General features: G+C 40.3%; 1 protein-coding gene and 1 long non-coding RNA gene across 3 annotated transcripts in view; one reads left to right on the top strand and one right to left on the bottom strand.

Moving 5' to 3' along the window:
• The first annotated feature begins 361 nt into the window (after window positions 1-361).
• exoc3l2a (exocyst complex component 3-like 2a) lies at window positions 362-21,404 on the top strand. Of its 2 annotated transcripts, none has more exons than XM_086098734.1 (13): window positions 362-502; window positions 2,255-2,819; window positions 4,281-4,498; window positions 5,195-5,954; window positions 6,036-6,150; window positions 6,224-6,334; window positions 6,408-6,508; window positions 6,691-6,801; window positions 6,932-7,046; window positions 7,719-7,841; window positions 7,925-8,080; window positions 18,122-18,243; window positions 20,825-21,404. In XM_086098734.1, the coding sequence occupies exons 2-13, from the start codon at window positions 2,275-2,277 to the stop codon at window positions 21,144-21,146; spliced, it is 2,799 nt and encodes a 932-aa protein (XP_085954860.1). In that variant the 5' UTR covers window positions 362-502; window positions 2,255-2,274; the 3' UTR covers window positions 21,147-21,404. The 2 variants fall into 2 exon arrangements, with proteins under 2 accessions (XP_085954860.1, XP_085954859.1); XM_086098733.1 differs by having other exon boundaries at window positions 6,911-7,046; window positions 20,825-21,401.
• Window positions 20,785-23,406, bottom strand: part of LOC147160372 (uncharacterized) — a 15,105-nt gene continuing 12,483 nt past the window's right edge. Inside the window, exons 2-3 of the long non-coding RNA XR_015097409.1 lie at window positions 20,972-21,096; window positions 20,785-20,843 (exon numbers count right to left, since the gene is read on the bottom strand). This is a non-coding gene — a long non-coding RNA (uncharacterized LOC147160372). The remainder of the gene's footprint in view (window positions 20,844-20,971; window positions 21,097-23,406) is intronic.

The following is a 23,406-nucleotide window of genomic DNA, read 5'->3' as shown; positions in this document are numbered from 1 at the left end:
CTCAGATCTAAACTTTTCCGCTGAGAAAGAATACGCTACTGCTGATGCATGAATGGAATTTGGACTCAAGGCCACGGGCATCGATTCATTCTTCAAGTTTTACCACCCAAAGAAATAAGTTAAATGGGTTCATGCACTCTATTCTGCATGATAAAATTATAATACACCGCAGGGAATGCTGTGGACCCTCCACTCGGCACTCAATGTAATTGATGTACAAAACTAGGTTCCCTTGAGGGCATGCAGGGATGGGCAAGGGAGTGGGGGCTGAAGGTTTGCTGGTGTAGGAGGGGTAGAAGCGACAGGACAGGCCTTTCCTCAGGAAAACATATCACCTTCCACCACAATAGAGCTCGCCAGGAAACCACGGGCAGCCACATTGCTCTCTTGAGTCCATGAGTACTTTCAGACACACTCTCACACTCATCAGTCACACACGTACACAAAGCCCGCACACTCCAGGATGACACGCTACTGAAACACTGCAAGGATATCTTCTCAGGTAAGACTGTTTGAATTGGACTTTTGATATGTTTCACTAAGCTCCATCACTCAGGGAGCTGATGTGGTTTGTGTGTGTTTTCTAATTTGTTGTCTTCCTCCATACAGATGTGAAACAGGTAACGTCTCTAATAGATTTTGTCTACCCACCAGACACTTCATTAGGTACACCCAAAAAATCCAATGAGATCCAATACAACAATCTTGTACACCCTGAAATCATATACAAAATATTTCAAATGGAACTTAGCAGTGATAAACCAAGACAATTACAAAACAATGACCTTAACATTATTATTGTTACTTATAATACAGTAATGAAGCTGTTGAATTTGATTCAATTTCAGTGTGTTTTGAGTACAACTTAATATTCTGTGAGGCAAACACATCATTTGTCATTATTTGTTTAATGTAGCAGTCACTCTAAAACATTTTATTTTTTATTTAGTCTTTGTTTTGACAACTGGATATAAATCAGTACACGGTAAAAAAACCCCAAAAAAACTGTAATATAACAGATTTTTTTGTTTTTGTTTTTGTTACAGTTTTTTTCCCTGTATTTTAAAAATATCATTTAATTTAAAAAAAATAAATTCTGGTTTTACATGTCAAATGTAAAATAACATGAAATTCATTGTAACTGTAAAAACACACAATATTTCTATAATAAGTTCACATCGGTTGTCTGTTATTTAATGGAATAAAATGTACAATTCAACTTTAAAACCCTAAAAAATATTAAAAAATATATATATTTACTAAGTAATTAACAGTAAAAATTCATAATGTTACCATAATTCCATTGTGAATTGACCTTTTTTTTTTTTAAGTGAAAAAAACTACAATTTCTTTAATGTCCTATAGATGGTATCATTCATTGTATAACATTTATTTTGAAAGGACATCTAATGAGGTATATATAGTACATTGAAAAAAACTTTCTTGTCAATATAACTAAGAAAGTATGTTTAAAAAAGAGCTTGACTTATTCTGAAAAAGTCAGTTATTAATAATAATAATACAAAAAAATCTTCAGTTTTATTGTCATTGTACAGATTACGCATGTATAATTGGGCATTGGGGGGGGGGGGACAAAAAGGGTATACAGAAGGTGCCGTAAATATATCATTTACAACATATTTAGATTATGCTATATCTTAATCTAGTTATATGAGGAATATTAATATGTAAACTAAGGCTAAAAATATACTATGATATTTTAGGCTAAATGTTTCTGACTTTACAAAAAGTGTAAACCCTGTGACAAGAAGTACAAAAACAGGATGGAATATGTCACAAACATATAGGCTGATGAATCCCAACGATGGTTTGATTTTAATTTCAAGATCAGAAGTTTGTTGTCTGAATGTAAACATGTTTTGAGTTTGATGTCTTGTAAACAACAGCAATGTATTATATAGCTGATAACCTGCATGTGACAGCTTTTAACTTCTAATTTATTAACCGTAATGCCAGAAAAGTAGCTTTGTCGATTTCAATATCAGATACAACTAGGTCAACTAGGTTTTAATCATATCATATCATATCATATCATATCATATCATATCATATCATATCATATCATATCATATCATATCATATCATATCATATCATATCATATCATATCATATCATATCATATCAATAGTACTACTACTAATACTAATAATAATATTGTGTATAATAGAGAATTACTGAAGCTGCATAGTTAGTCATAGACTAAAGCTGCTTTTTTCTTGTTCTTGTTCAACAGTTCAAATCTCAAGTGCAACCATGCCCATTCTAAAGAAGCTCCCAGGTAAGTCAAAGAGCTGCCATGAGTTCCCCAGAATGAACGGTGAACGTATTCTACCAAGACTCGACTTGGACCTCAAGAACTTGAATGATCTTAATGACTTGAAGGAATTGCACGACCTGAAGGATCTGAAAAATAACCTGAACCCTTTTGAGGATGTTGACCTGGATGAGGGGGAGAGGAATGACGGTGACACGGGCCTCATCATGGGGGAGGTCAGGGGGAAAATCGGGCTAAGGTCCTCTCGTGATGGAGAAGAAGAGGAAAACGAGCTAAATGCGGAGAGACACGGAGCGGGAAATCCTAAAGGGAAGCCACAAAGGGGCACCCTGGAGCGGATTTGTGGTGTGTCACCACTGAAAACCCTTGGAAAATTAGGCAAAGGGCTCCGTAAATCTGGACGGAGTGTGTGGGGGCACAACTCACCCTACTATAGTCCTGGAGACTCAAACACGCTCCCAACAGAGAGGGAAAAAAGGAAAGGACTGCGCAGAAGCTCAGAAGGAATTATGACGCTGTTCCGGTGAGGATGGCTACACATCATTGTTTGCTACTAAAATATTAATATTTATCTTGAGGTGGTCAAAGCCTATTTCCTGATGGAGACACATAAATATGTTGGAAGCTTCATTTATCATTGGAGTACCAATATAAAATTTACACTGCATAATGAACGTTTTATGTGCATAGAAAAATGCATGAAAAGAACTATAATTATTTTATACTTACAGTTGTGCTTGAAAGTTTACATACCCTTATAGTATGTAAACTTATGAAGACACAAGACAAAAGGTTAATGCCCATAAAATCAAAAATACGGTAGCAATTGTTTTGATAATTCCAGATTTTGAAGTTGACAAGTGATGTGTGTGTGTGTGTGTGTGTGTGTGTGTGTGTGTGTGTGTGTGTGTGTGTGTGTGTGTGTGTGTGTGTGTGTGTGTGTGTGTGTGTGTGTGTGTGTGAATTTTGTTGACGATTTGTAGCATTTGTAGCAAAGGTATGTAAACTCTCAAGTGCAACTGTACATCTAAACCTGGGGTTTCAAACTCATATTAGCTCAGGGGCCTCATGGAGGAAAATATATGACTAAGTAGGCCGGATCGGTAGAAAAAATGGTATGTAACCTAAAAACAATTGCCGTCAATTATACGCGTATTTTTGCTATTTGTGGACCAGCCCTAAACTACGGAGCGCAACTGTAATCATACTGTTCCAAAAAATAACACAAATGCAAATGGAACGCGGCAACACTTTGCCTGTTTGAGTTCCGAATGTGTTAAATCTACCTGTTTTGCATATATATTGTTCCCAGAATAAATTGTGGGACGCAGTTAATGAAGTTATAAGGACGTTAATCTTTGTCATATGTATTTGTGCTCCCAGTAATTGAATTTGTGTCATATTCAACACGTTTATGTTGGTCTATGATATAAAAATTAAAAATAAATTTAAACAAACCGTGACTTATTAAACCCCTTTGCGGGCCTGATCCGGCCCGCCGGCCGTATGTTTGACATCCTGATCTAAACCATATAAAATGCCGTGAAGCCTTTACTAAGTGTTTATGACCATAGACTTAAGGAAACAATAGCCAGGCATTAGTATATACTTCTCCACAGAATATAATCACAGGGGTCAAACTAAATGCCCGGGGGCCAGATCGGGCACGCCATATCATGTTATCAGGCCTGCCAGAGCAAATCATGTGCATTGATTTAATGTTTCTTGCTAAAATACCAAAATTGGTAATTGTCGTCACTTTTAAAAAATGTTGATATTTTGCAAGTATTTTATTTTATATTTATCTAAAGCTGTTCATTATGCTTGACAGTAGCACAGCTTCACAATATAGGTGTCACTTTTCAAAAGAATGCCATTTCTTCTATCAACAATATTTAGCACCAAGCCTTTAAAATGGCCTCTTCTCTTCATCCCCATCCAATTTATATTGTTAATTTTGTTCTGTACCGCGGATCATGTGCAGCATTACCAACCGTCGTAAGGAGGAGCGCAGAGAAAGCCTGCCCTGTGGGGACCTGAGTGTAGACAGTGAGGCGGAGGCTTCTAGGCGGCCCTCCTTCCTCAGGATGGTCAGCCTTGGCAAGCTGAAGAGGGAATCCATGTCCGACAAGGCCTCACAGGAGACTGACGAGGAAACAGAGGAAGAGGAGCCAGTGGTCAAAACTAGAGAGCCTCTCTCAGGTAGTGAATAAGCAATGAGTCACCTCTGATAATAAGTGATACTTCACTGAATAGCCCTTGTTTTGGGGAACCAGGTTCCTTCTGCCTAAGCTCCAGCATGTTCTATGACATGAAGTCTATAACCTGAAGTGGCAAATCCAAGCCCAGAAAGTAAAAAACCCTGCCACAGTTTAGTTTTACCCCCAGATGCTAGCTAGCTAACTCCCTAGCTAGTTCCCATGGTGCTCGTTTACCTGCTAGGGAGCTAGCTCAATGGCTAAAGCCAAACTGTGGCAGGGTTTTTATTTTCTGGACCTGGATTTGTCTCTAACCCTTTTTGAGCACTTATGGCAGTACAGTAATTTGAAATTCAAATACAGTGGAACTGATTGGGGCAAGAGGTAGTCTATGACAGCCAATTGTCTGTTACATGATTGGATTTTTCTCATAGTCTAAAAAACCCATAGAGTGCAAAATTATTATTATTAATGTATTTATTTGACCCTTTTCATAGCCTATAAATGCCCAGTCCAGTTAAGAATTATTGTTAAAAAAAATTAAAAAAATACAAACCCAACCTTTAAACTGTTAGATTTTTTTTTATCTAAGCTTTACATTGTTGGTGTTTGGGGGAGATGTGCAAATGGTTGAATTCATGATGCACGATGTTAGCACTTCCTTTTTTCACTTCTTTGGTCTATGCTTTACTCTCTACAGTACTTGAGATTCTACAGTTAGTCAACCATCGAGACCTGCTCCTTGCCGACACACATATTCAGGAGCTTGAGCGAGAGTGTGAGCTGTTGTCTCTCCTGCCAGCTCCAACCAGTCCCGTCCTCAAACCTACTTTTAGTCCCTGCAGTCCTCCTGGCATGATTCCACTATCATGTTTATCGTTGGATGAATCACTCAGCTCCAACGCAACTCTGGATTCAAGCCGTCGGAAAGAGAAGGACGTAGAGCTCCTCTACGAGGCTTTGATGAAGGAAATGTGGGATGTCGTGCGCGAGTCTCTCCGTCAGCCCAGCGCGGGGCCTAACCTTGGGCTTGTGGTACTGGTTATTCAACAGGAGGAGCATGCAGATGTGACCTGGGCTCTCAGAGAGGAGAGCAAGCCAGAGCAAGATCTAGACATAATTCCCCAGACCCAACAAAGCCACCGTCCTCGGCGAATGAAGATGAAGTGGAGGGAAGCTGTGGCGGAGGCTGCTGATTGGAGCCTGCCACACCAGGTGGCCATTCAGGCAGGCCAGCTGGCATCATACCTGGAACGCCTAGGGAGTCGGATGGTGGATGACCTGGACGCAGCGAAGAGGAATGCTGTGTCGATTTACCCTGAGGAGTTTTCTGCGTTCCAGGTGTATGTGGAAAGTTATCATCAAGCTGTGGCTAAACGCCTAAGAACCCTTACCCGTGGCCCACTGCAGATTACTGATGTCTACTCACTATTGGACTGGTTCTACAACATCTACAACCGGTAGAACTCCAGTATACTCTGTATAGTATATCAGGACTACAGTGAATCTCATCTAAAAAACTGCATTTTTGTCTTTATAAGTGATGTTCTTGGAACCATTGGCACTGTAACACCAATCAACTATGCCTCCCTGGAACCTATTCTGCCTCAAGACACAGTGGATCAATTGGAAAAGGAGTGCCTTAGTATTGTTAAAGTAAGAAAAGAGTCTTCCTTTGACTGCCCCTTGAAAAATGTAATGAGACAAATTTTTTACATTTCACTTGCAGGAGAAGGTGACCAAAGAGCTCATTCAGGTTCTGGATGACGAAGAGAGGCGATGGGCCCATACGCTACACATCGAGGAGTATCAGTCCCACCTAGCGCGATCGGTCATTCAGGTATTTATTTATTTATTTTTAACATTTAAAAACATGATACAACTATGACACAGCTACCTTAACACAATTCCAGAGGCTGAAAGTAGATCTGGACAAATCTACGTCTGTAAACCAGTTCCTGGGGGCAAGAGTGGCTCGCTTTAGTCTCATCGGTTTGGCTGACTTTCTTTATAGGTGAGTTTTAAAACAACCCCAAAATCTGTAGAAATCTGTAGCAACCATGCTCGATGTTAGTGGCCATTTTCTGACTACATTGCCATCTTCTGTATCTGGTCTTGCCCTTTATATGAAATTGCCACTGCTGAATATGGCTTTTTTTTGTGGATCGAGATTCTCAAAGAAAATGTTATGTACAGTTTCCAGAGAAAAGTGGAGATGTTTCATGAGACCCAGGCAGAGTTTGGGGATCGAGGGGATGGATATGTTTCCAGGACCATAGCTCTAGTCAACTGTTGCCCTCCTCTCAGGTAGATCAACCTTTTATTCAAGCTATGCTCTATTCTTATTTTTTTTTTGTTTAGGGTGGATTTCAGTAATTTGTTTAATCTTTATTCAAATCGTCGTTGGACACTGCAGATCGTTTGTGGAACGTTGCAGGCAGTGTGATCCACAAGCCAGTGAGGACTCAGCAAAGAGAGCCAACTCCTCCCTGGACAGGATCATCAACCAGTCTGTGAGGGTGTTGGCTGATAGGCTGTTTGAGCACATTAGGGTGAGCAAATTGTTCAGTCAGATCGTTATAAACAAACCACCGATTACAGACAGCAGCCATGGCAAAGATCATCAGACTTGACTTTACAAGTATAACGAGAAAGAAAGTTCAAACAAAATAGGTGGTGAAAATTTGAATACAATATACTAGGGATGGCGAGATCTAGTCCTTGAGGCCCGGAGTCCTGCAGGTCTTGGATATTTCCCTTCATCAACACAGCTGATTCATGATCAGCTTATCACCAAGCTCTGCATAAGCCTGATAACGATCCTGTTAATTGGAATCAACTTCAGTTCAAGTAAGGAAACCTCTAAAACCTGCAGGATTCCGGCCCTCGAGGACCGCAGTTTGCTTTCCCTGCAATATACTGTGAGGAATAAGCGGCTAAGAAAATGGATGGAAGGATGGAATATTGTCATCAGGGCTACTATGGAGGAAATATAAAATATCCAAGATCCACATTTGAAATGAAATGGGAAATTAGCAGTATAAATAAATGCATCAGATTCTTCTTCTACACAAGTGAAATACCATTTACCATTCTTGTTACCATCACATTTGTCATATGACAGTTCCGTTATTAGACCAGAAAACCAAAACAAAAAAGTGAGTGGTGAAGTTTTTGTCAGAAAGCTCCCATTTTAACCTTTGTTGCTCCGTGTTTATTTCCAGCCCTTTTTTGACAAAATGATAAAGAGAAAATGGCTGAACAACACAGACACATTTGAGGCCATTGAAGCAAGCATTAAACAACACTTCAAGAAGTTCAGAAGGATGGATCCTCCACCATATCAGGTATGTGGTAACAGAATCTAGTGTTTCACAAGGTTGAGGTCACATGAGAAAAAAAGTATCTTGGGATTTTTCGAATGACACAGACGCTTGTGGGTGAGGTGCACCGTCGAGTCCTGGTGGAGTATGTCCGAGCCATCATGCGCGGACGGCTCATTTGCACATCCTCCAAGATGAGAAAGAGAATGGCTTTCCGCTTACAAGATGAAGCCAAACAGCTTAAAGGACTCTTTAAGGATTTGGTGAGTCTGTTCTTCATCCTGAATAGAATATTATCAGGTAATGCAGAGTTATTAACAAAGAGAAAGCCTGAGATACTACAGATTCATAGTTTGTTATGTTTGCAATGGCTCTTTAGTTAACTTGGCCCAAAGGTTTACAACCTTTTTGTTATTATTTATATTTATATATTTATAACTAATTATAGCAATAGCGAACTTAGTAATTGTTATCCTTTCACTCATTTTCAAGTTATAACTTAGTCAAATGAATTCCAGGGGTATCGCATATCTCGCATTATACCAAGCGTGTTTCCAATATTGTGGTGACATGTATGGGTCAATATTTAATATCTGTTAATATGTGAATTTACAGGTACCGAACTGCAAAGATGCATCAACTATAGTTTTCATTTGAAATATAACCATTCACCACTCTTTCTCTCCTGAATCGCAACAAAGGTGGACCTTTCTCACTCTGCTCCCCTCCCAATCGTATTGCTTGTCCAAACTTCTTCTCATTCCTACCTCACGCTGCATTTTCTTCCAAAAACCAAATCATGGAATTCGTTAGCTGGTCTCTCAACACAATTGATCAAATTTTCTCGACGAGAAGAACAGGAAAAGGGGTCTTGTTGTTGGTATGTGAATACATCAAAATAAAGAATAAACCTGCGGTTTTATAGAATTATTATAACATTTACCATAAAAAATAGGAGCACCTTTCCTAAAGTCCCTTTTATACAGCATTAAACAAAACATTGAACAGGAAATACACAGTCTGAGTCATAGTTTAGCAGTTTTATTTTATTTTCATCAGTTACCTGAGTTTACATATTATACTCCCTGCAAGTTCTCACATACTTCTGGTTGGGAATCACTTCATCAGACGACCTCATCCAAAGTAATGTTGAAGGATCAGATTTGACTGATGCTAGGCATGCTAAGAGCTGCCCCCTCTCCATTGAACAAACAAAATTAAAAGCAAAGCCTTTTCCCACCCCAATTTATTTTTAAAGCAATATAGAATATTTGACCTGTTTTAGTGCAGACAAATCTTGTCACAGTAAAATATTTTGCAGCTATATGTTGAGTCGCTGTCATTCTTTACGTCATCTGAAAGTACGCTATGCAAATTGAGTCAACTATACATGAGCAAATACAGTCAAGCTGTATCTCCCCCAAAAAAGGTGCGACCAAAACTTGTATGGTGTGACCAACTGAACAAGTTTTGCACCAGAGTGCTGACTTTTAATTTTGATTTGAGATTTGCACAATAAATAATGGTATCCAATGTACCGTGATAGGAATTTTGGGCCATATCGCCCAGCCCTTGTTTCAGGTATCCTGCTGTTGGGAGCTGGCAGTTTCCCAATTTATCACGAAATCTATAAGTCCATGTTTGATGCGTTGTGGCGGATGATCACTCAGACTCAGGTCACGAGTGAACTCTAACACAGGTTGAATGTGATTTCTGAGCCACTTCGCGTATCGTACAGTAATGTGAAGAATTTGACAGCTCGTTTCAAAGAACTGATCCCTAATTCCGCCAATTATTGGCCATCGAGAGCGCAAGTGAAAGACTCAAGGTTGACTGAGTTGTTGACAGCCATTTTTTCATAATTTCTCTTGGATATTGATGCAGAAAGAAGTTGCACTTTACAAATAACTCAATAATCGGTATAAGAAAAAATACATAGTTTTAACCTTGACTTAAAATATTTAAATTTAATAACTACACAATCGAGCTCCATCTACACGACTAACTGATTCAGTAATGGACTCACCTGACATAAAATGATCGCTACACAAGCGATATCTAACGTTGTTCACCCTTTTCATGGCTGCTATGTTCCATTGGCTATGCGTTGGTTCCTCTTTTGGTAGCCTGGAGAATGCTCAATCCTTTTTTGGCCTCTTCTAGTTGTGGCCCGTGGTCTACAACAGCTGTCTATCATTGTAAAAGTGTGGCGTTTGCCGTTTATTCAAAGTAGCGGGTGTGTCTTCGACCCTGCCAGGCTGGCGGCACTAACGTGCATTGTGGGATGCGTGACGTCAACGTCTGGATCTCAACGGGGTAGATGCCACGGACTTCCGACTTCCTACACTGTTTCCGGTTACTGTTGCGCAATTGAGGGGCACAAGGGTGGCAGTGCGAGTAATACTTCGCAACAGTAACCAGAAACAGCATAGGTGTGTGACTTGCGGAAGTCGGAAGTCCCGCCTCTGCAGACCTCAGAGCCCTGCTGGGTTTATACTTGATTAGCATTTCTTTAATGTAATAAAGTCATAAACCAGGCAGTGATCTATAGACTAGTAGCAGAACTTTAAAGTTGATTCTATAGCTGACTGGGAGTGAGTATAAAGTCTTTAGAACTGGAGTAATATGCTCTGACCTCTTTGTTCTGGGAAGAACCTGAGTTGCAGCTGTTTAATGCTCTTTTGAGGGAGTCCAGTCAGAAGACCATTTTAATAATCAAGTCTACTGTAGATAAAAGCATGAATATGTTTCTCCTTGTTTTCTTAGAACATATAGCCCTTCCTTCTGGATATATTTTTCAGCTGGTAAAAGGCTGTTTTAGTGATTGAGTTGATTTGATTAATGTAAGTCAGATTCAAATCTATCAGCGCACCAATGATTCAGACTTGAGGACGGTGACTCTAGGTAGGGATGGGCGGATCGATACCAAAATATCGATATTTCGATCCAGCGCGTTCAGTTTTAAGTATTGATCCCCAAGCTAAAGTATCGATATTTGCAATTAATTTATTATAATTTATATCCTTTATTATTTTTTTTATATATTTTTTTAAATATTTTTGTACATACAAGCTACTTTTTCCTTCCGCCTTCTGCACGCATGTAATCAATGCACCAGCGTCTGCCTCCGCCCACTCTTACACCCAAACCCGTCCGTGTCAAGCGTGCTTTTCCTTCGCCCTTCTCACAAACAAACATTTTGAAGCATGGCAGCAGCATCATCGGCATCAGTTGATAATGGTATGTGTGGTTGACTGTAAAATCTAATTCGTGGGCACTGCACGCCACTGTTGACAAGGTGAAATGGAATTGGTAACTCAATAGTTTGATTAAACTGAAGATGGTGTGAGCGCAGCGGCAGCGCATATGTTTTTTTTTTCCAGCTTTGTCTATTTAAAAAAAAAACACACACAAAAAACACACTTCCGGTACCGATATAGAATCGGTATCGCAGAATTTGGTCCCAGAATTACATCCAAAATCACTCGTATCGCCCATCCCTAACTCCAGGTGTTTACTAACAACAATCCTCTTTTCTTCATTTCTAAAACAATGATCTATGGTTTTGATTTAATTGAAGGAACTTTTAAACAGTGACACAAGACCACAATTAAACTGGAGTTATTTTAGGACACTGCTAGATGTGAAAGTGTGTATTAGCCATAATGGTCAACATTAGCGTTCAGAAGAATTTGATCCAAGGGTACTTTATTCAGGCTGAACAAAAGGTGCCCAAAAACTTACTTTTGGGGGGGACGCCATATTTGATGGCCATTTCATCAGATTAAAACTTCCAATTGTCACAAAATAACTCCTACCTTTAAAGTATGACCAATGGTGTAGGCACGTGGTGGCCAGGGGTGGCTTTGACATCCAACAAGATGCCAAACAGGTAAAGAATTCCTGCATCAACTTAAGTTCAGAGTCTTAAGTCCTGTTTACTAACACAAAAATAACTACAGGTAATAGATTTGACCACAGGAATGATGGAACTATGGGGAAAAAAGTCGTATTTTGGTGAGGTAAGGCATCAACATAGTTTTTTGTTTTTAATACTTAGTTGTGAATTTCGCTGTTCGGTTTCCTTTTCTACTTATTGTGTAGAGGTCAGTAACTGACATTTGCCTTATTGCCACCAAGTGGCAGAAACCTCTATTGTAACTGAGCAACGCATTGACAATTGTAACCAGTGGCGTAGCAAGGGTGCCCAGGGGCCCTAAGCAAGAAGGGATTGGGGGCCCTGGCAGATGGGGTATGGGTGGGGGGTTGGCACGGGGCACGACAGACAACTATTCGTAAGATGCATGTTGTTAAATTTTTAAATTGCACATCTGCATCTTAAAGAATCTACATGAATTGTGCTTCATTCAATTAACTTGTTGAAACAAAAGAACAACAGTAATACAATAGTAAAGTGCGCATAGGGGACTACATTTATTTAAACAAACAAATTTGGAACCAAAAATAGAATACAGCACAGTTTGGACACACTGAAGGCATCAACATTATGACAACTAACAAACATATGTGGAGTTATGTACTTAACAAAAAAGGTGAAAATAATACTATAAATACATAAATAAATAGCCCCCCTTTTCTCTGATGACTTTTTTGCACATTCTTGGCATTCTCTGGATGAGCTTCAAAAAGTAGTCATCTGCAAGGGTTTTCCAACAGTTTTTAAGGAGTTCCCAGATGTAAGGATGCCCAGAGTATGCAAAAAAGTAACAGAGCAAAAGATGGCTATTTTGAAGAATCTATACGATAAAACATGTTTTCAGTTATTTCACCTTTTTTTTTTGTTAAGTACTCTAGTGGACCAAACATTGACAAGGACACAGGCACCTCAAAAAAAGATGATATTTAATCAAATCAGAGCAAAGATTTAACAAAAAAATTCCAACATCAACTAGTAGCTAAAGTTTTGGGCCCAATTTAAAAGAGGTGAACTTAACATAACACAACTTAAACTGGACTGCCCTTCAGACAAACAACTCAAGTGGCTTAAATGGGGGTGGACCAACCTAAAAGAACTACAAATAAAACAAAAAGACCAACTTAATTATATAGGACACATTAACAAAAACATATATCAACACTAACGAGTGAAAACTAAAGTGCATTTAAACCAAATTAACAAAAATAAATTCTCCAAGCAAATCGTTAAACAAATACCCCCCCCCCCTCTTGAACAATGGCAGGTGCCAGATCTTCGTTCCTCCCACCTTCCAGCTCTGTTGCTTCCCTCAAACAACAACAAATGCAGTAAATATTAAGACAAATATTAACTAAAGTGTGCACCCCTTAGAAAATATGTCTCCAAACAAAACTTCTTACTTAATAATAACTGAAACTGGGTGTTGGGGTGGGGTGCCATCGGTTGGGGCAGACCGTAGTATAGAGCAGTGCTGCGGTCCCCTGTCGGTGTCCCCGCCGCGCCCCCCCCCCCCTTTCCCTGCCTGGGGTTCGGGGGTGCCGGCCGTCCTCCGTTGCCCCCATCTCCCCTTCTGCCCCCGGTGTTCTCTCCCTCCACGCGGCGGGGGGTGGGGTGGGCGCGGGTGCCCTCTCCGCTCCGCTGTCCGGCCCCTCTTCGGCGCCGATGCCTGGGTGCGGGGGGTCCCCGGGGGCTGCCGGGTGGTCGGGGGCGGCTTTGTTGGGGGGGGGGGGCGGCTGAGGCTGGGTTGGGGTGGATGGCGGGGGTGGATGGGGGGCGGGGGGGTCGTGGGAGGAGCGGGGGCTGTGGACCGGTGGGGTGCCTGGCGGGCCTGCAGTGCCCCGTCCTGCTGCGTTGGGTCGGGGGCGCGGGCCATGTTGGGGTGGGGGGGGCTCTTGCTCCGGGGTTTGCTCTCTGGCCGGTGGCCCTGGCGGGGCCCGGGGGTCGTCCTTTGGCGCTGCCGCGGCCTGGGGGGCCCTGAGGTGTTGCGCTTGCTCTGTCCTGGCAGGGGTCGACGGCTCCCCTCTTTGGTGGAGATTTTCATGCATGCCAGATCCACCACACCAGCATCTATCGAAACTCAGACACAATCTGCTTCTTCCTCAGGTCATTGAATCGGTGGAGGCTGGTGTCTGTGGATCTCACTCTGCTTCGTTTGTCCTTCCTTCCTTTCCTCAGTCTCTCCTTTGGTCTCTTGAGGTCTCCCTGATTTGTTGGAATTTAGATGTTTCTGGGGTTGGTGAAGAACTCTGGTTGGTGGCCCGGTGGGTGGTGTCTGGTCGGTGCTGGATTTCACTTTCCTTTGTTTTCTTTGGTCCTTCCTCGGGTCTCCTGACGGCGGTGTTCGGTTTAGGTGAACGGTATGGGATTTTTTTAATAGGTTTTTGGTGAACTAACGAATACACACACACTCGCACGCACGCACACACGCACATACACGTACTCACCCACATACAATATCATAAAAAAAAAGTTAAAAAAAGAGAGCAATGATGATGACATTACCGAATGAACAATACTGAGCTCTTAAAAATATATATAATAGTAATAATAATAATAATAATAACTGAAAACATTAAATAATTCAGCTAATTAATAAGTAAATTCAAACAATACTGACATTAGATGGTGGTGGTAAGGGTATCCACCACAGTACATAACTCCACATCAGTTCATACATAGTTTTGATGCCTTCAGTGAGAATCTACAAAGTAACCAGCCATGAGAATAAAGCAAATGCATTGAATAAGAAAGTGTGTCCAAACCTATGGCCTGCACTGTATATCCAATATTAAAGTTATTAAATAGCGCAAAAGTCAAAACTTGGTTGATTCAACATCGATTCAACATATGTTCGATCCATTTTCAAAAGTGGTGCTTCCTTGATTTGGCTTGTGCAAAAACAATTAGGCTTTATGTTCACAATTCAGTGATCTTACGCTGTACTCGGTTGAAATTAAAACCATCCCTGAAAGTCTCTCCTAACACAGACAGTCATAAACAACTCTTACTAACAGTCACCACTGTTTTCTATTATTTTCTCTTCTCCCTCTTTTTCTTTAGTTTTTCACTCCCAGATGGATAGCTCCTCTTCATCCTGTCAGTCTTGTCGGAGAATCTTCTGTCACCCTATTTTGTTTACACTAGCGCATGCACGCTGTGACTCTGATGAGCAATAAGTGGGGGAGGGGTGAGTTTGTCTCGCGGGGCCCCTATAGGCAATTTTAAACTTGGCACTCCTAATGTGAAAGAATAAGATATATGGTTTGTGTGAAATCTGTTGGCCCTCTGGGGTCCCCTCTGACTAGGGGGCCCCAATCAATTACCTGGTTTGCCGAATGGCAAGCTACGCCTCTGATTGTAATAGCTCCAATGCATTGAATTCATAACATATATTTTATGCAGCCCACTCATCGGCGCTCACAGCCCAAGGTCGGCATGCGAACGGTATGGCTGCATGGTTACTTACCACTTATTTAGACATTTCAGGTATGAACTTATGGCCACCTCTATATGAGTCATGGTTTCACCCTGGCCACCCCAATGAAAAGTTTCTGGCTACGTCCCTGAATATGACCGGAACCATTTAGGACTGTTCTGTTTTGTTTCCAACCTGTCCAACCTGCAAATGCCCATGGATTCAAATGTGGTCACCTACGAACGTGCATTGCTCAGCTACATACAGTACTGTATATAGAATAATAAAATAGAATAGACTGCCAAGTTGAATGCCAAGGTGGTTGAGAATGGATCCAGTCCTTCCAACTTCCTAGGTCAGAAATTAGCCAGACAGTGTTGATACAGGAGGGAGTTCTGAAAAATGGCTGCCGTCAATGAGATGGAGATGGATGATCCTGGCTTACGTTAGCACCAACCTAAAGGGGGAAGAGGCTGTAAAACAACTATGCCGGACAGTGTGGCATTTGCCCTCTTTCTGTGCTCGAGTTCAAACAAGTGTCCGTCACTTCAGTTGACAACAGGAAGGTGCTGTATTCAGAGGGAACTTCCTGTTCCTGTCAGCTGGGTGACTTTGAAGTGAGTCCGGGATGGCCTTGATGGCATTTTTCGCTGAGGAATAGAATGAAGTGACTATGGAAAATGGGAACTGGGGTGGGGGTAGCTTTTTAGTGACGGTTTAAAAAAGAGATTGTTATTTTTAGCAAATTCCAAACCAAAAAATTCCGCTGTCTTTAGAGGAAAACAATGGCTAGAAAAAAACATAGTTAGTTTTGATATTCACTTAGAATTAAGAATAGCTTCTAATGGTAGTTAAGTAATTTTAAATATGTATATGTATATGTATATGTATATGTATATGTATATGTATATGTATATGTATATGTATATGTATATGTATATGTATACTTACATAAGAAGTGCATTTACCTTTGCTGCCAATTTCAAGTTCTGTGGAATAGAGAACTGATTTTTCTTGAGGTCTCTTGTCTTTATTCTAGTGTTGTCACAATACCAAAATTTGGACTTCATACAGTCCACACAACTTTCGGCAATAGTGGGTTGGGGGGTGCTTGGCTGTTTGGCGGCTGACTAATAAAATGCTACAACAACAAACGCAAATCCACTATGTATTTTTATGCACCTGTACTAGCAGCACAAACACCATATCAAGGAAAACATCGCTTTAATATGGTGAGATCACTATGGTAATGCTTAGGAATGATACAAGCAACAACAAAACTGGGGTATTTTGTAGATATAACAATAAATGTGAAGACACATTTTTATGTAACTATATTAGCAGCGCCCTCCTTAAAAGGAACCCCGACTGTAATGACAAGTTAGTTCTATATTATTTATTTGGTTGTTACAATGAGATTCATTTTTCAAAAATCATTTACAGTTTAATACATTTTGTAAAAGCTTTATTTGGCCGTACGCTGCCATTGCTATTTACGTCGCAACGCATTCAGTGCGTAGTGACGTAGAATGGCGGCTGGCTCTCTGACGAGCAACGTGAAACATCTATAAAGAAAGCAGGGTAAGTATCTGTTGTGTTCCTAAAGGGATGATCAAAACTCTTGAATGCATCTGGTGAATGATGAGTGCACGGCGCCCTGTGACTCTCCCTGTTGTTTCGCATGTTGTTTCTTTAGGAACGCTATGAGGCTTACCTTGCTTTCTTTATAGGCGTTTCACATTACTCGGCAGAGAGCCAGCTGCCATTCTACCTCACTACACACTGAATGCGTTGCGACGTAAATAACAATGGCGGCATATGTCCAAATAAAGTTTCTACAAAATGTATTAAACTGGAAATGACTTTTGAAAAATGTTTCTCATAAATAATATAGAGCAAACAGTCGGGCTTCCTTTTAAATGCACCAACATATAACAAGACACCACAGAACAAATTTAAAGTCCATGAGAAACTCTAACTCACTCACCATAACGTTAAATTAAGAGCCGCTCGCCGCAGAGCGGGCCATCATACGTGGAAATCACCTGTAGCTGTAAGTCCATGCACCTTACTTTTTCTTCTTGGTCTTAGGCTCCTGTGTTGTCTCAACGCTGGGCCTTTTCTCAGTTACAAAGAAACTTTCCAAATATGTCTGTTTTTTACTCAGGGAGAATCCAGTCACTTTTCAAATTAAAATATTTTTAACCGTCGGCTAATCAATTAACCGCAAGTACAGTACGTTTTTTAAAATTATTTCAACTGTTCGGCCCATCGTGGCCCGGTCCAAAGTGCCCCATGGCCCGGGACTGGTCTGTGGCCCGGTGGTTGGGGACCACTGCACTACAGGAGTGACTGTTGCTTTTTCTTCTGCTTCTCTGCGATAAACATTTGCTCTAAACATTTCTAAAATTGAAAATCGAAAACATGTGTTTATTGAAAACATGCGTAGGTAATCGCGTGGCTTCCAGTCATATTTATTTGTTTAAGTACTGGTGCAAAAAAAAAATGATACAGAGCCGTTTTTGACGCCAAAACATCGAGGTACGGTACTGGTACCGGTATCCCGTGTAACACTACTGTACTTTATTCACGTAGCAAAGCACAAACATATTACAGTCATAAACCAGGCACCACACAACAACTCCACCGGTGTTGTCACACCATTTGAGTTTCTCAGGACACAACTTATACCAACATTCATGTTGTCTAAGGGTGCCATGTCAAGGCTATTTGTGCTGATTATGCAAGGGGGGGGGGGGAATCCCCAGCATGTCTGCTTATCTGACCATATGATTCTTGAATCTGGAACACGTGGTGGTTAGTTGTCTGTATAAATGTTGAACCTTGACAACCTCAAGGAACAATATAAAAGGGATGAATAAATGTAATGTATAAAACAATGAATATATTAATATGATGAATAAGACAATTCCCATTACACGTCTGTTTCAGGAATCAAGTTCATCTTGGTTGGACAGTCTAATCTGCCACCTGGCTGACATCATTCTCCTTGAAGACACGCCCTCCATCCAGATGGAAGTTGCTGTCCTGGTGAAAGAGTTTCCAGATATTCGGTAAGGGTTTAACAAATAAAAAGTGTTATGATATTTTTGTCAATCTGTGTCTATAATAACAAATTCTCTGCACTGCATGCAGTCTTATACTATTAATGCTTACTATCACACATTCACAGTTGTTTTTGGCGCCTAGCCAAACAGGAAAATGAATCAGTATGTATGTTGTTTTTTTTGTCACAATGGATCAAAACAAGGAAAGGAGCATGAAAACATATCATACATTAACTTTGCTATTTTTGGATTTGCTATTTTCTTTTGAAAGTGGATAAGGGTAAGTGGCTTCAGAGTAGAAGGCAGCCCAAACTGCCAAGATGTTTGTTCTGAGATTGAGATGACAGTTGGCAATTTAACCTCCTGTGACGCAGAACTCTCTAAAGAGCAGACAGGAAGCTGCTGTGGAGTACTTCCTGTTCCTGCCACCCTGCAGGAGACAGACTGGTGCCACATAGGGAGAGATATACAGACATGACCTAGCTCACTGCTTGTCTCACCCTTTTTCTTCACTGTGGTATTCCCTGATGTTATTTTAGACATTCTTGTTTCTGGTTGCTTTAAATAGTAACATTTCCAATAAAGAATAGTAATTTAATTCCATTCATTTGAAATAATAGAGAAGATATCAAGGTTACACTTGGAAGCTATGCTACAGATTGTAGTTAATGAATTGAATTATTATATTGTGCAAGTAGTCTTAATGTTGGCTCGTGAAGTACGTAATCTTTCTGCCTCAAACTAAAAGTATTAGGCAAGACAACATTTTGCAATTGAGACTTCAGGGAATTTATGTCCTACTTACAGTAAATGAAAAATTAGATTAGTTATATTTTAGAGACGGAGAAAGATTTTGATCCAGAGAAGTAGAAACTGTTGACCTCTTCATAGAGAAAGAGGAGACAATATGTGTATATATGATATATGATGTGATATATATATATATGACAGTATGCCCTCAGGTATTCAGAATTAGACCTTGTCCCCACATATCAGTGTTTTTGTAAAACTGCCCCTCTGTCTGGAAAATAAACTTCCACCTTCCATAAACGCCCACCCCATCTCGTTATTAGAAAGAGAAAAAAAAATCATCCACACCTAACCATCTAAGTGCGTTTTTAAGCACATTCATAAGCATGCAATAACTCCAACAATGACAGTAGCGAGAACTGAGACATACGGAAATTTTTACACCATTCCTCCGGCAGCATTTCCGTCTTAAGGTTCTCCCACCAGCTGGCTGCCCTTTCCAGTCTGACCGTCGTCGGTGTCTTTGATGAACAATCTGCTTCAGAAGGGGAATAGCAAGACCCATACTGTTTCCGAATGTAAACATAGGTTGTTGTAATGTAAGAACATGTTTTGTTGCAGGAAATTATGTTTTGAAACACAAACCCCCGATTATTGATGTCCGCATGCAGACGCATAAACAGAATATTCACACGTCGTCACTTTCATCTGAGTTTTTTTTTTAAATCTCATTCACTCCCAGCTATTTTAACTGAAGCAACCCCCTTCGCTTCCGGCTGTTTACTGGATTTGGACTGATTTTGCAAGGCCCACAGAATATTTTTTCCTATTGCTACAAAAATATGGAAACTACCAAAAGAAAGATTAGAGTCTAAAAAAGTATATTTGTATCTGTTTTTCCGTTTTGCAACAATTAACATTAGAATATAGCTAAGTTTCATCATTATTCACAAACACTGGCAAAAAAAGCTTGTTGCAACATGGCCTTGGCTGATCTCTTGTACTCTACTGCCACCTTCTGAACGTTTTTTGTAATACCTACCATTGCTTTAAGCAACCTCTTCAGGTCAGAGGCTGCATCAAAGCCTTCTGTATGCTCTAGCATAAAAACAAAAACATTGAAAACACAAAAACAAAAAATAAGTTTTTGGGAGTGAAGGACAAAGTATTAAAAACTCATTTATACATTATTGGGATTTAATGAGTTAAAAAATCGTTCTAATAACGTAAATTTGCGCTTTCGTACGGATGACAGGCCAAATCGTAGAAAAATATCTTTGTTTTGTGAGATTGCGTGTGGACAAGCCCAAAATTGTAAGACTTGCCAGCAAAGCAGCACTTTCTTTTTTTCTCACCGTATATCATTATTATTTTTCCTTTCCAATCCCTATTCTTACTGAAATGTCATGTAGACCAATAAATAGTGGTACATAGTAAATTACCTGAACAATGACTTGCGATCCCAATGTCAATTTATTTGCACATTTCGCATCAAAATTGATTTTAGAAAATGCACCCATTATGAGCAGCTATGCAATGGCCAGCGGCCTCATGGCAATGACCGAATCACAGCTGTAATGACATTCAGTGTATCACACCTTCTTGTATATTGTTTAATTCTGACATTCCTTACCACATTATCAGTGACTAGTAAGTGTAATAGCATTTGTCTATTTATGAAGCATTCATAGTTACAATGTGCTTCAAATATCATCAGTTCCTTTCCAGAAACAGATGACTCAGACGGATGTGATGCAAAGTCATTACCATCTCGAGCCAATGTCTATTAGCAGTCGTCACCTTCCACTCATCACCTGCGTCTCCTTCCTCTCAACAGGCAAAAGCACATCTCCACCCTGCTGAACATACGAGGCATGATGCGTCAGACGGAGAGTCTAGAGATCCTCAACATAGTCAAAGACTTTCAATGCAGCTCTGCCTTAATCTGCCGGGATCGTGCCATCTTTTCTGATATCCCCATTACCTCAGAGATGCACTGCATTAGCCTGGGATTCCTGCGTCTCGCCATGGCTGTCACCAACTGGTTCTCGGAGCATCGACCAAGGCAAATCCGCAGGAAAAGTGCCAGAAACACAAGACCTCAATCCACTGAGAGTCAAAACATTGAAGACACAAATAAATTGAACAGAGAAGAATAGCTGTTGGTGTGAAATTGAGAAGAGCAGTTGCAGCCATTCTGTGATGGGATGAGACGTATATGCACCTTGACAAAAATGTTTTTGACAATACTAGCTTCTATGCAAACTACTACGTAAAGAAACTTGAGGTACTGCTCATTCTGTTCACACTCAGGTAACACTATTCTGAACAACCATGACCTTTAGGACGACGTTGTATTAGAGCCACGTATATTTGTTTTTTTTTCAGAGGTGGGGGGGGGGGGTTAAAATTCTGAGAAAAAACTTGCAAAATTGCCACTTTATGAGAAATTTGTGAGTCTATAAAGTGGCAAATTTCCGACTTTATAAAGTGGCAAATTTGCAAGAGAAAAAAACCTCAGAAACTTACAACAAATACACGTAGCGAGGATATGATGGAGGATGCGGACGAATTTATTCTTAATTTAAACTTTACTCGTCATACACACAGCTAGAGCGACAACACATCCTGATCCCCTATCAGCTGATTAACACTAACCAATCAGAGGCTAGCATACTTTAGGTAAATGCAAGTGAAAGACGGAGAGCAGCAGATTCAACACATCAACTTAATTTTTTTGTACCAAAAAAAACCAAAACTAAATGTATGAATGTGTAAATAATTATTCTGGAAACATAAATGTACAACTAAATACACATTTTAAAGAAATTAACTTGATCTTCATGGTATGGACCTTCACAAAGCAAGGCATCTTTGTCGCTGGCCGTACCCAACACTTTTTTAATCTCTGCTAAAGCAATTACTAACTCCTTATTTGAAAACCAGACCGAAAAGTATTGGCACAAACAGTAGTACGCTACCTGTATTTCTGAGGGTTATTTTCTCACAAATTTTCCACTTTATAAAGTCACAAATTTGCGACTTTATAAACTTGCAAATTTTCCACTTTATAAACTCTTCTCAAAATTTGTCTCAGAACCCCCCCCCCATAAGAAACGTAATAAACAATTCATCTCAACCTTTTTAGGCCCACTTTCAGTGCCATCAGACAATTCAATATGATGCTTTGTTGTTTATCATTTATTTACCAGGCAATATATACTGTATGCATTTTTGGTTCATATACTATGGTATTTAGTGATGTGTTGAACTCTCACTGTGAATGTTATGGATCCACTGCTGGAAACCTAATAAAGACCCATTGATTGGGTAGATTGAGCAGATATGAAGTGGTGTCATTGTGTGTATAAATAATGACAGTTAGGTTAAAGCGGAAGTCAACCAAAAATGTTATTCATAATAATATGCTGTATATGCACCCACTAGTCTATGCACGACATTCTGATTAATATTGTGTTTGTAAAATATATGTTAAGCAGCGAAATCCACCAGTTTTTATCCATCTCGGAGAGCGGCCATTTTGCCACTTGCTGTCGACTTAAAATGCCATCACAGTTGCTCAGAGCTTAGGTAAAGACCAATCACGGCTGAGCTTCAGAAAACAGGTGAGCTGTGATTGGTCGTTACCTGAGCCCTGAGCAACTGTGATGTCATTTTTAGTCGACAGCAGGGGACAAAATGTCCACACCGAGATGAACAAAACGGGTGGATTTTGCTGCACAAATACAATATTAATCCGAATACCGTCATTCGACTCGATGGGCTGCATAGAACTTATTATTGTAAAGAAGTTTTTGGGGTTGACTTCCCTTTTAAAGAGAATCAGCTTACGACTCACTTGGCTGACCAAGGTTCAATCTTGAAACTTTGTTATTGAACAATTGTCCTATTCCCATCTGCCTACTGCTAACTTTAGGTGTTGTGGTCCCTGAACATGGGTGTGTCAGTCTGCAGCTATTTTAAACAATACATACCAAACAGACCAGGTTCTGACGCAGAAGCAACACTGCCACTACATAAACACACGCATACACACGCACACAGAATCACACGTCTTGGTTGCTTATATTAAAGAAGTTTTGTTCAGCATTCTTAAGATCTTAAAATATGGGCTCCACTGTGACTACTTCATGACGTTCTCCCTCTGTATAACAAGAAGGGTCATACACCCCCTGAGGCCAACAACGGGATGTTTTTCGATAAACAAAGAGTTCCTGTTGTCCAGTGAGGTGCCAACGGATGCTTTTATTGGAGCCAAGTTTACGTTTTGCACCGGGGGGAATTTCCTTTCGTCCAAGTGAATGTGCAGCAAGGAGCATTGCTTTTTTACGTCAGAGTTGCTGTTAGGCTTCTCGTATGTACTGTGCCTTGTGAAAGTATATGCCCCCTTGAACTTTT

This window comes from Leptonotus elevatus, chromosome 16 (genome assembly GCF_054856555.1).
Source record: "Leptonotus elevatus isolate MCC_2025b chromosome 16, RoL_Lele_1.0, whole genome shotgun sequence".
NCBI classification, from domain to species: domain Eukaryota; kingdom Metazoa; phylum Chordata; class Actinopteri; order Syngnathiformes; family Syngnathidae; genus Leptonotus; species Leptonotus elevatus.
This window is presented reverse-complemented; position numbering and strand designations above follow the sequence as displayed.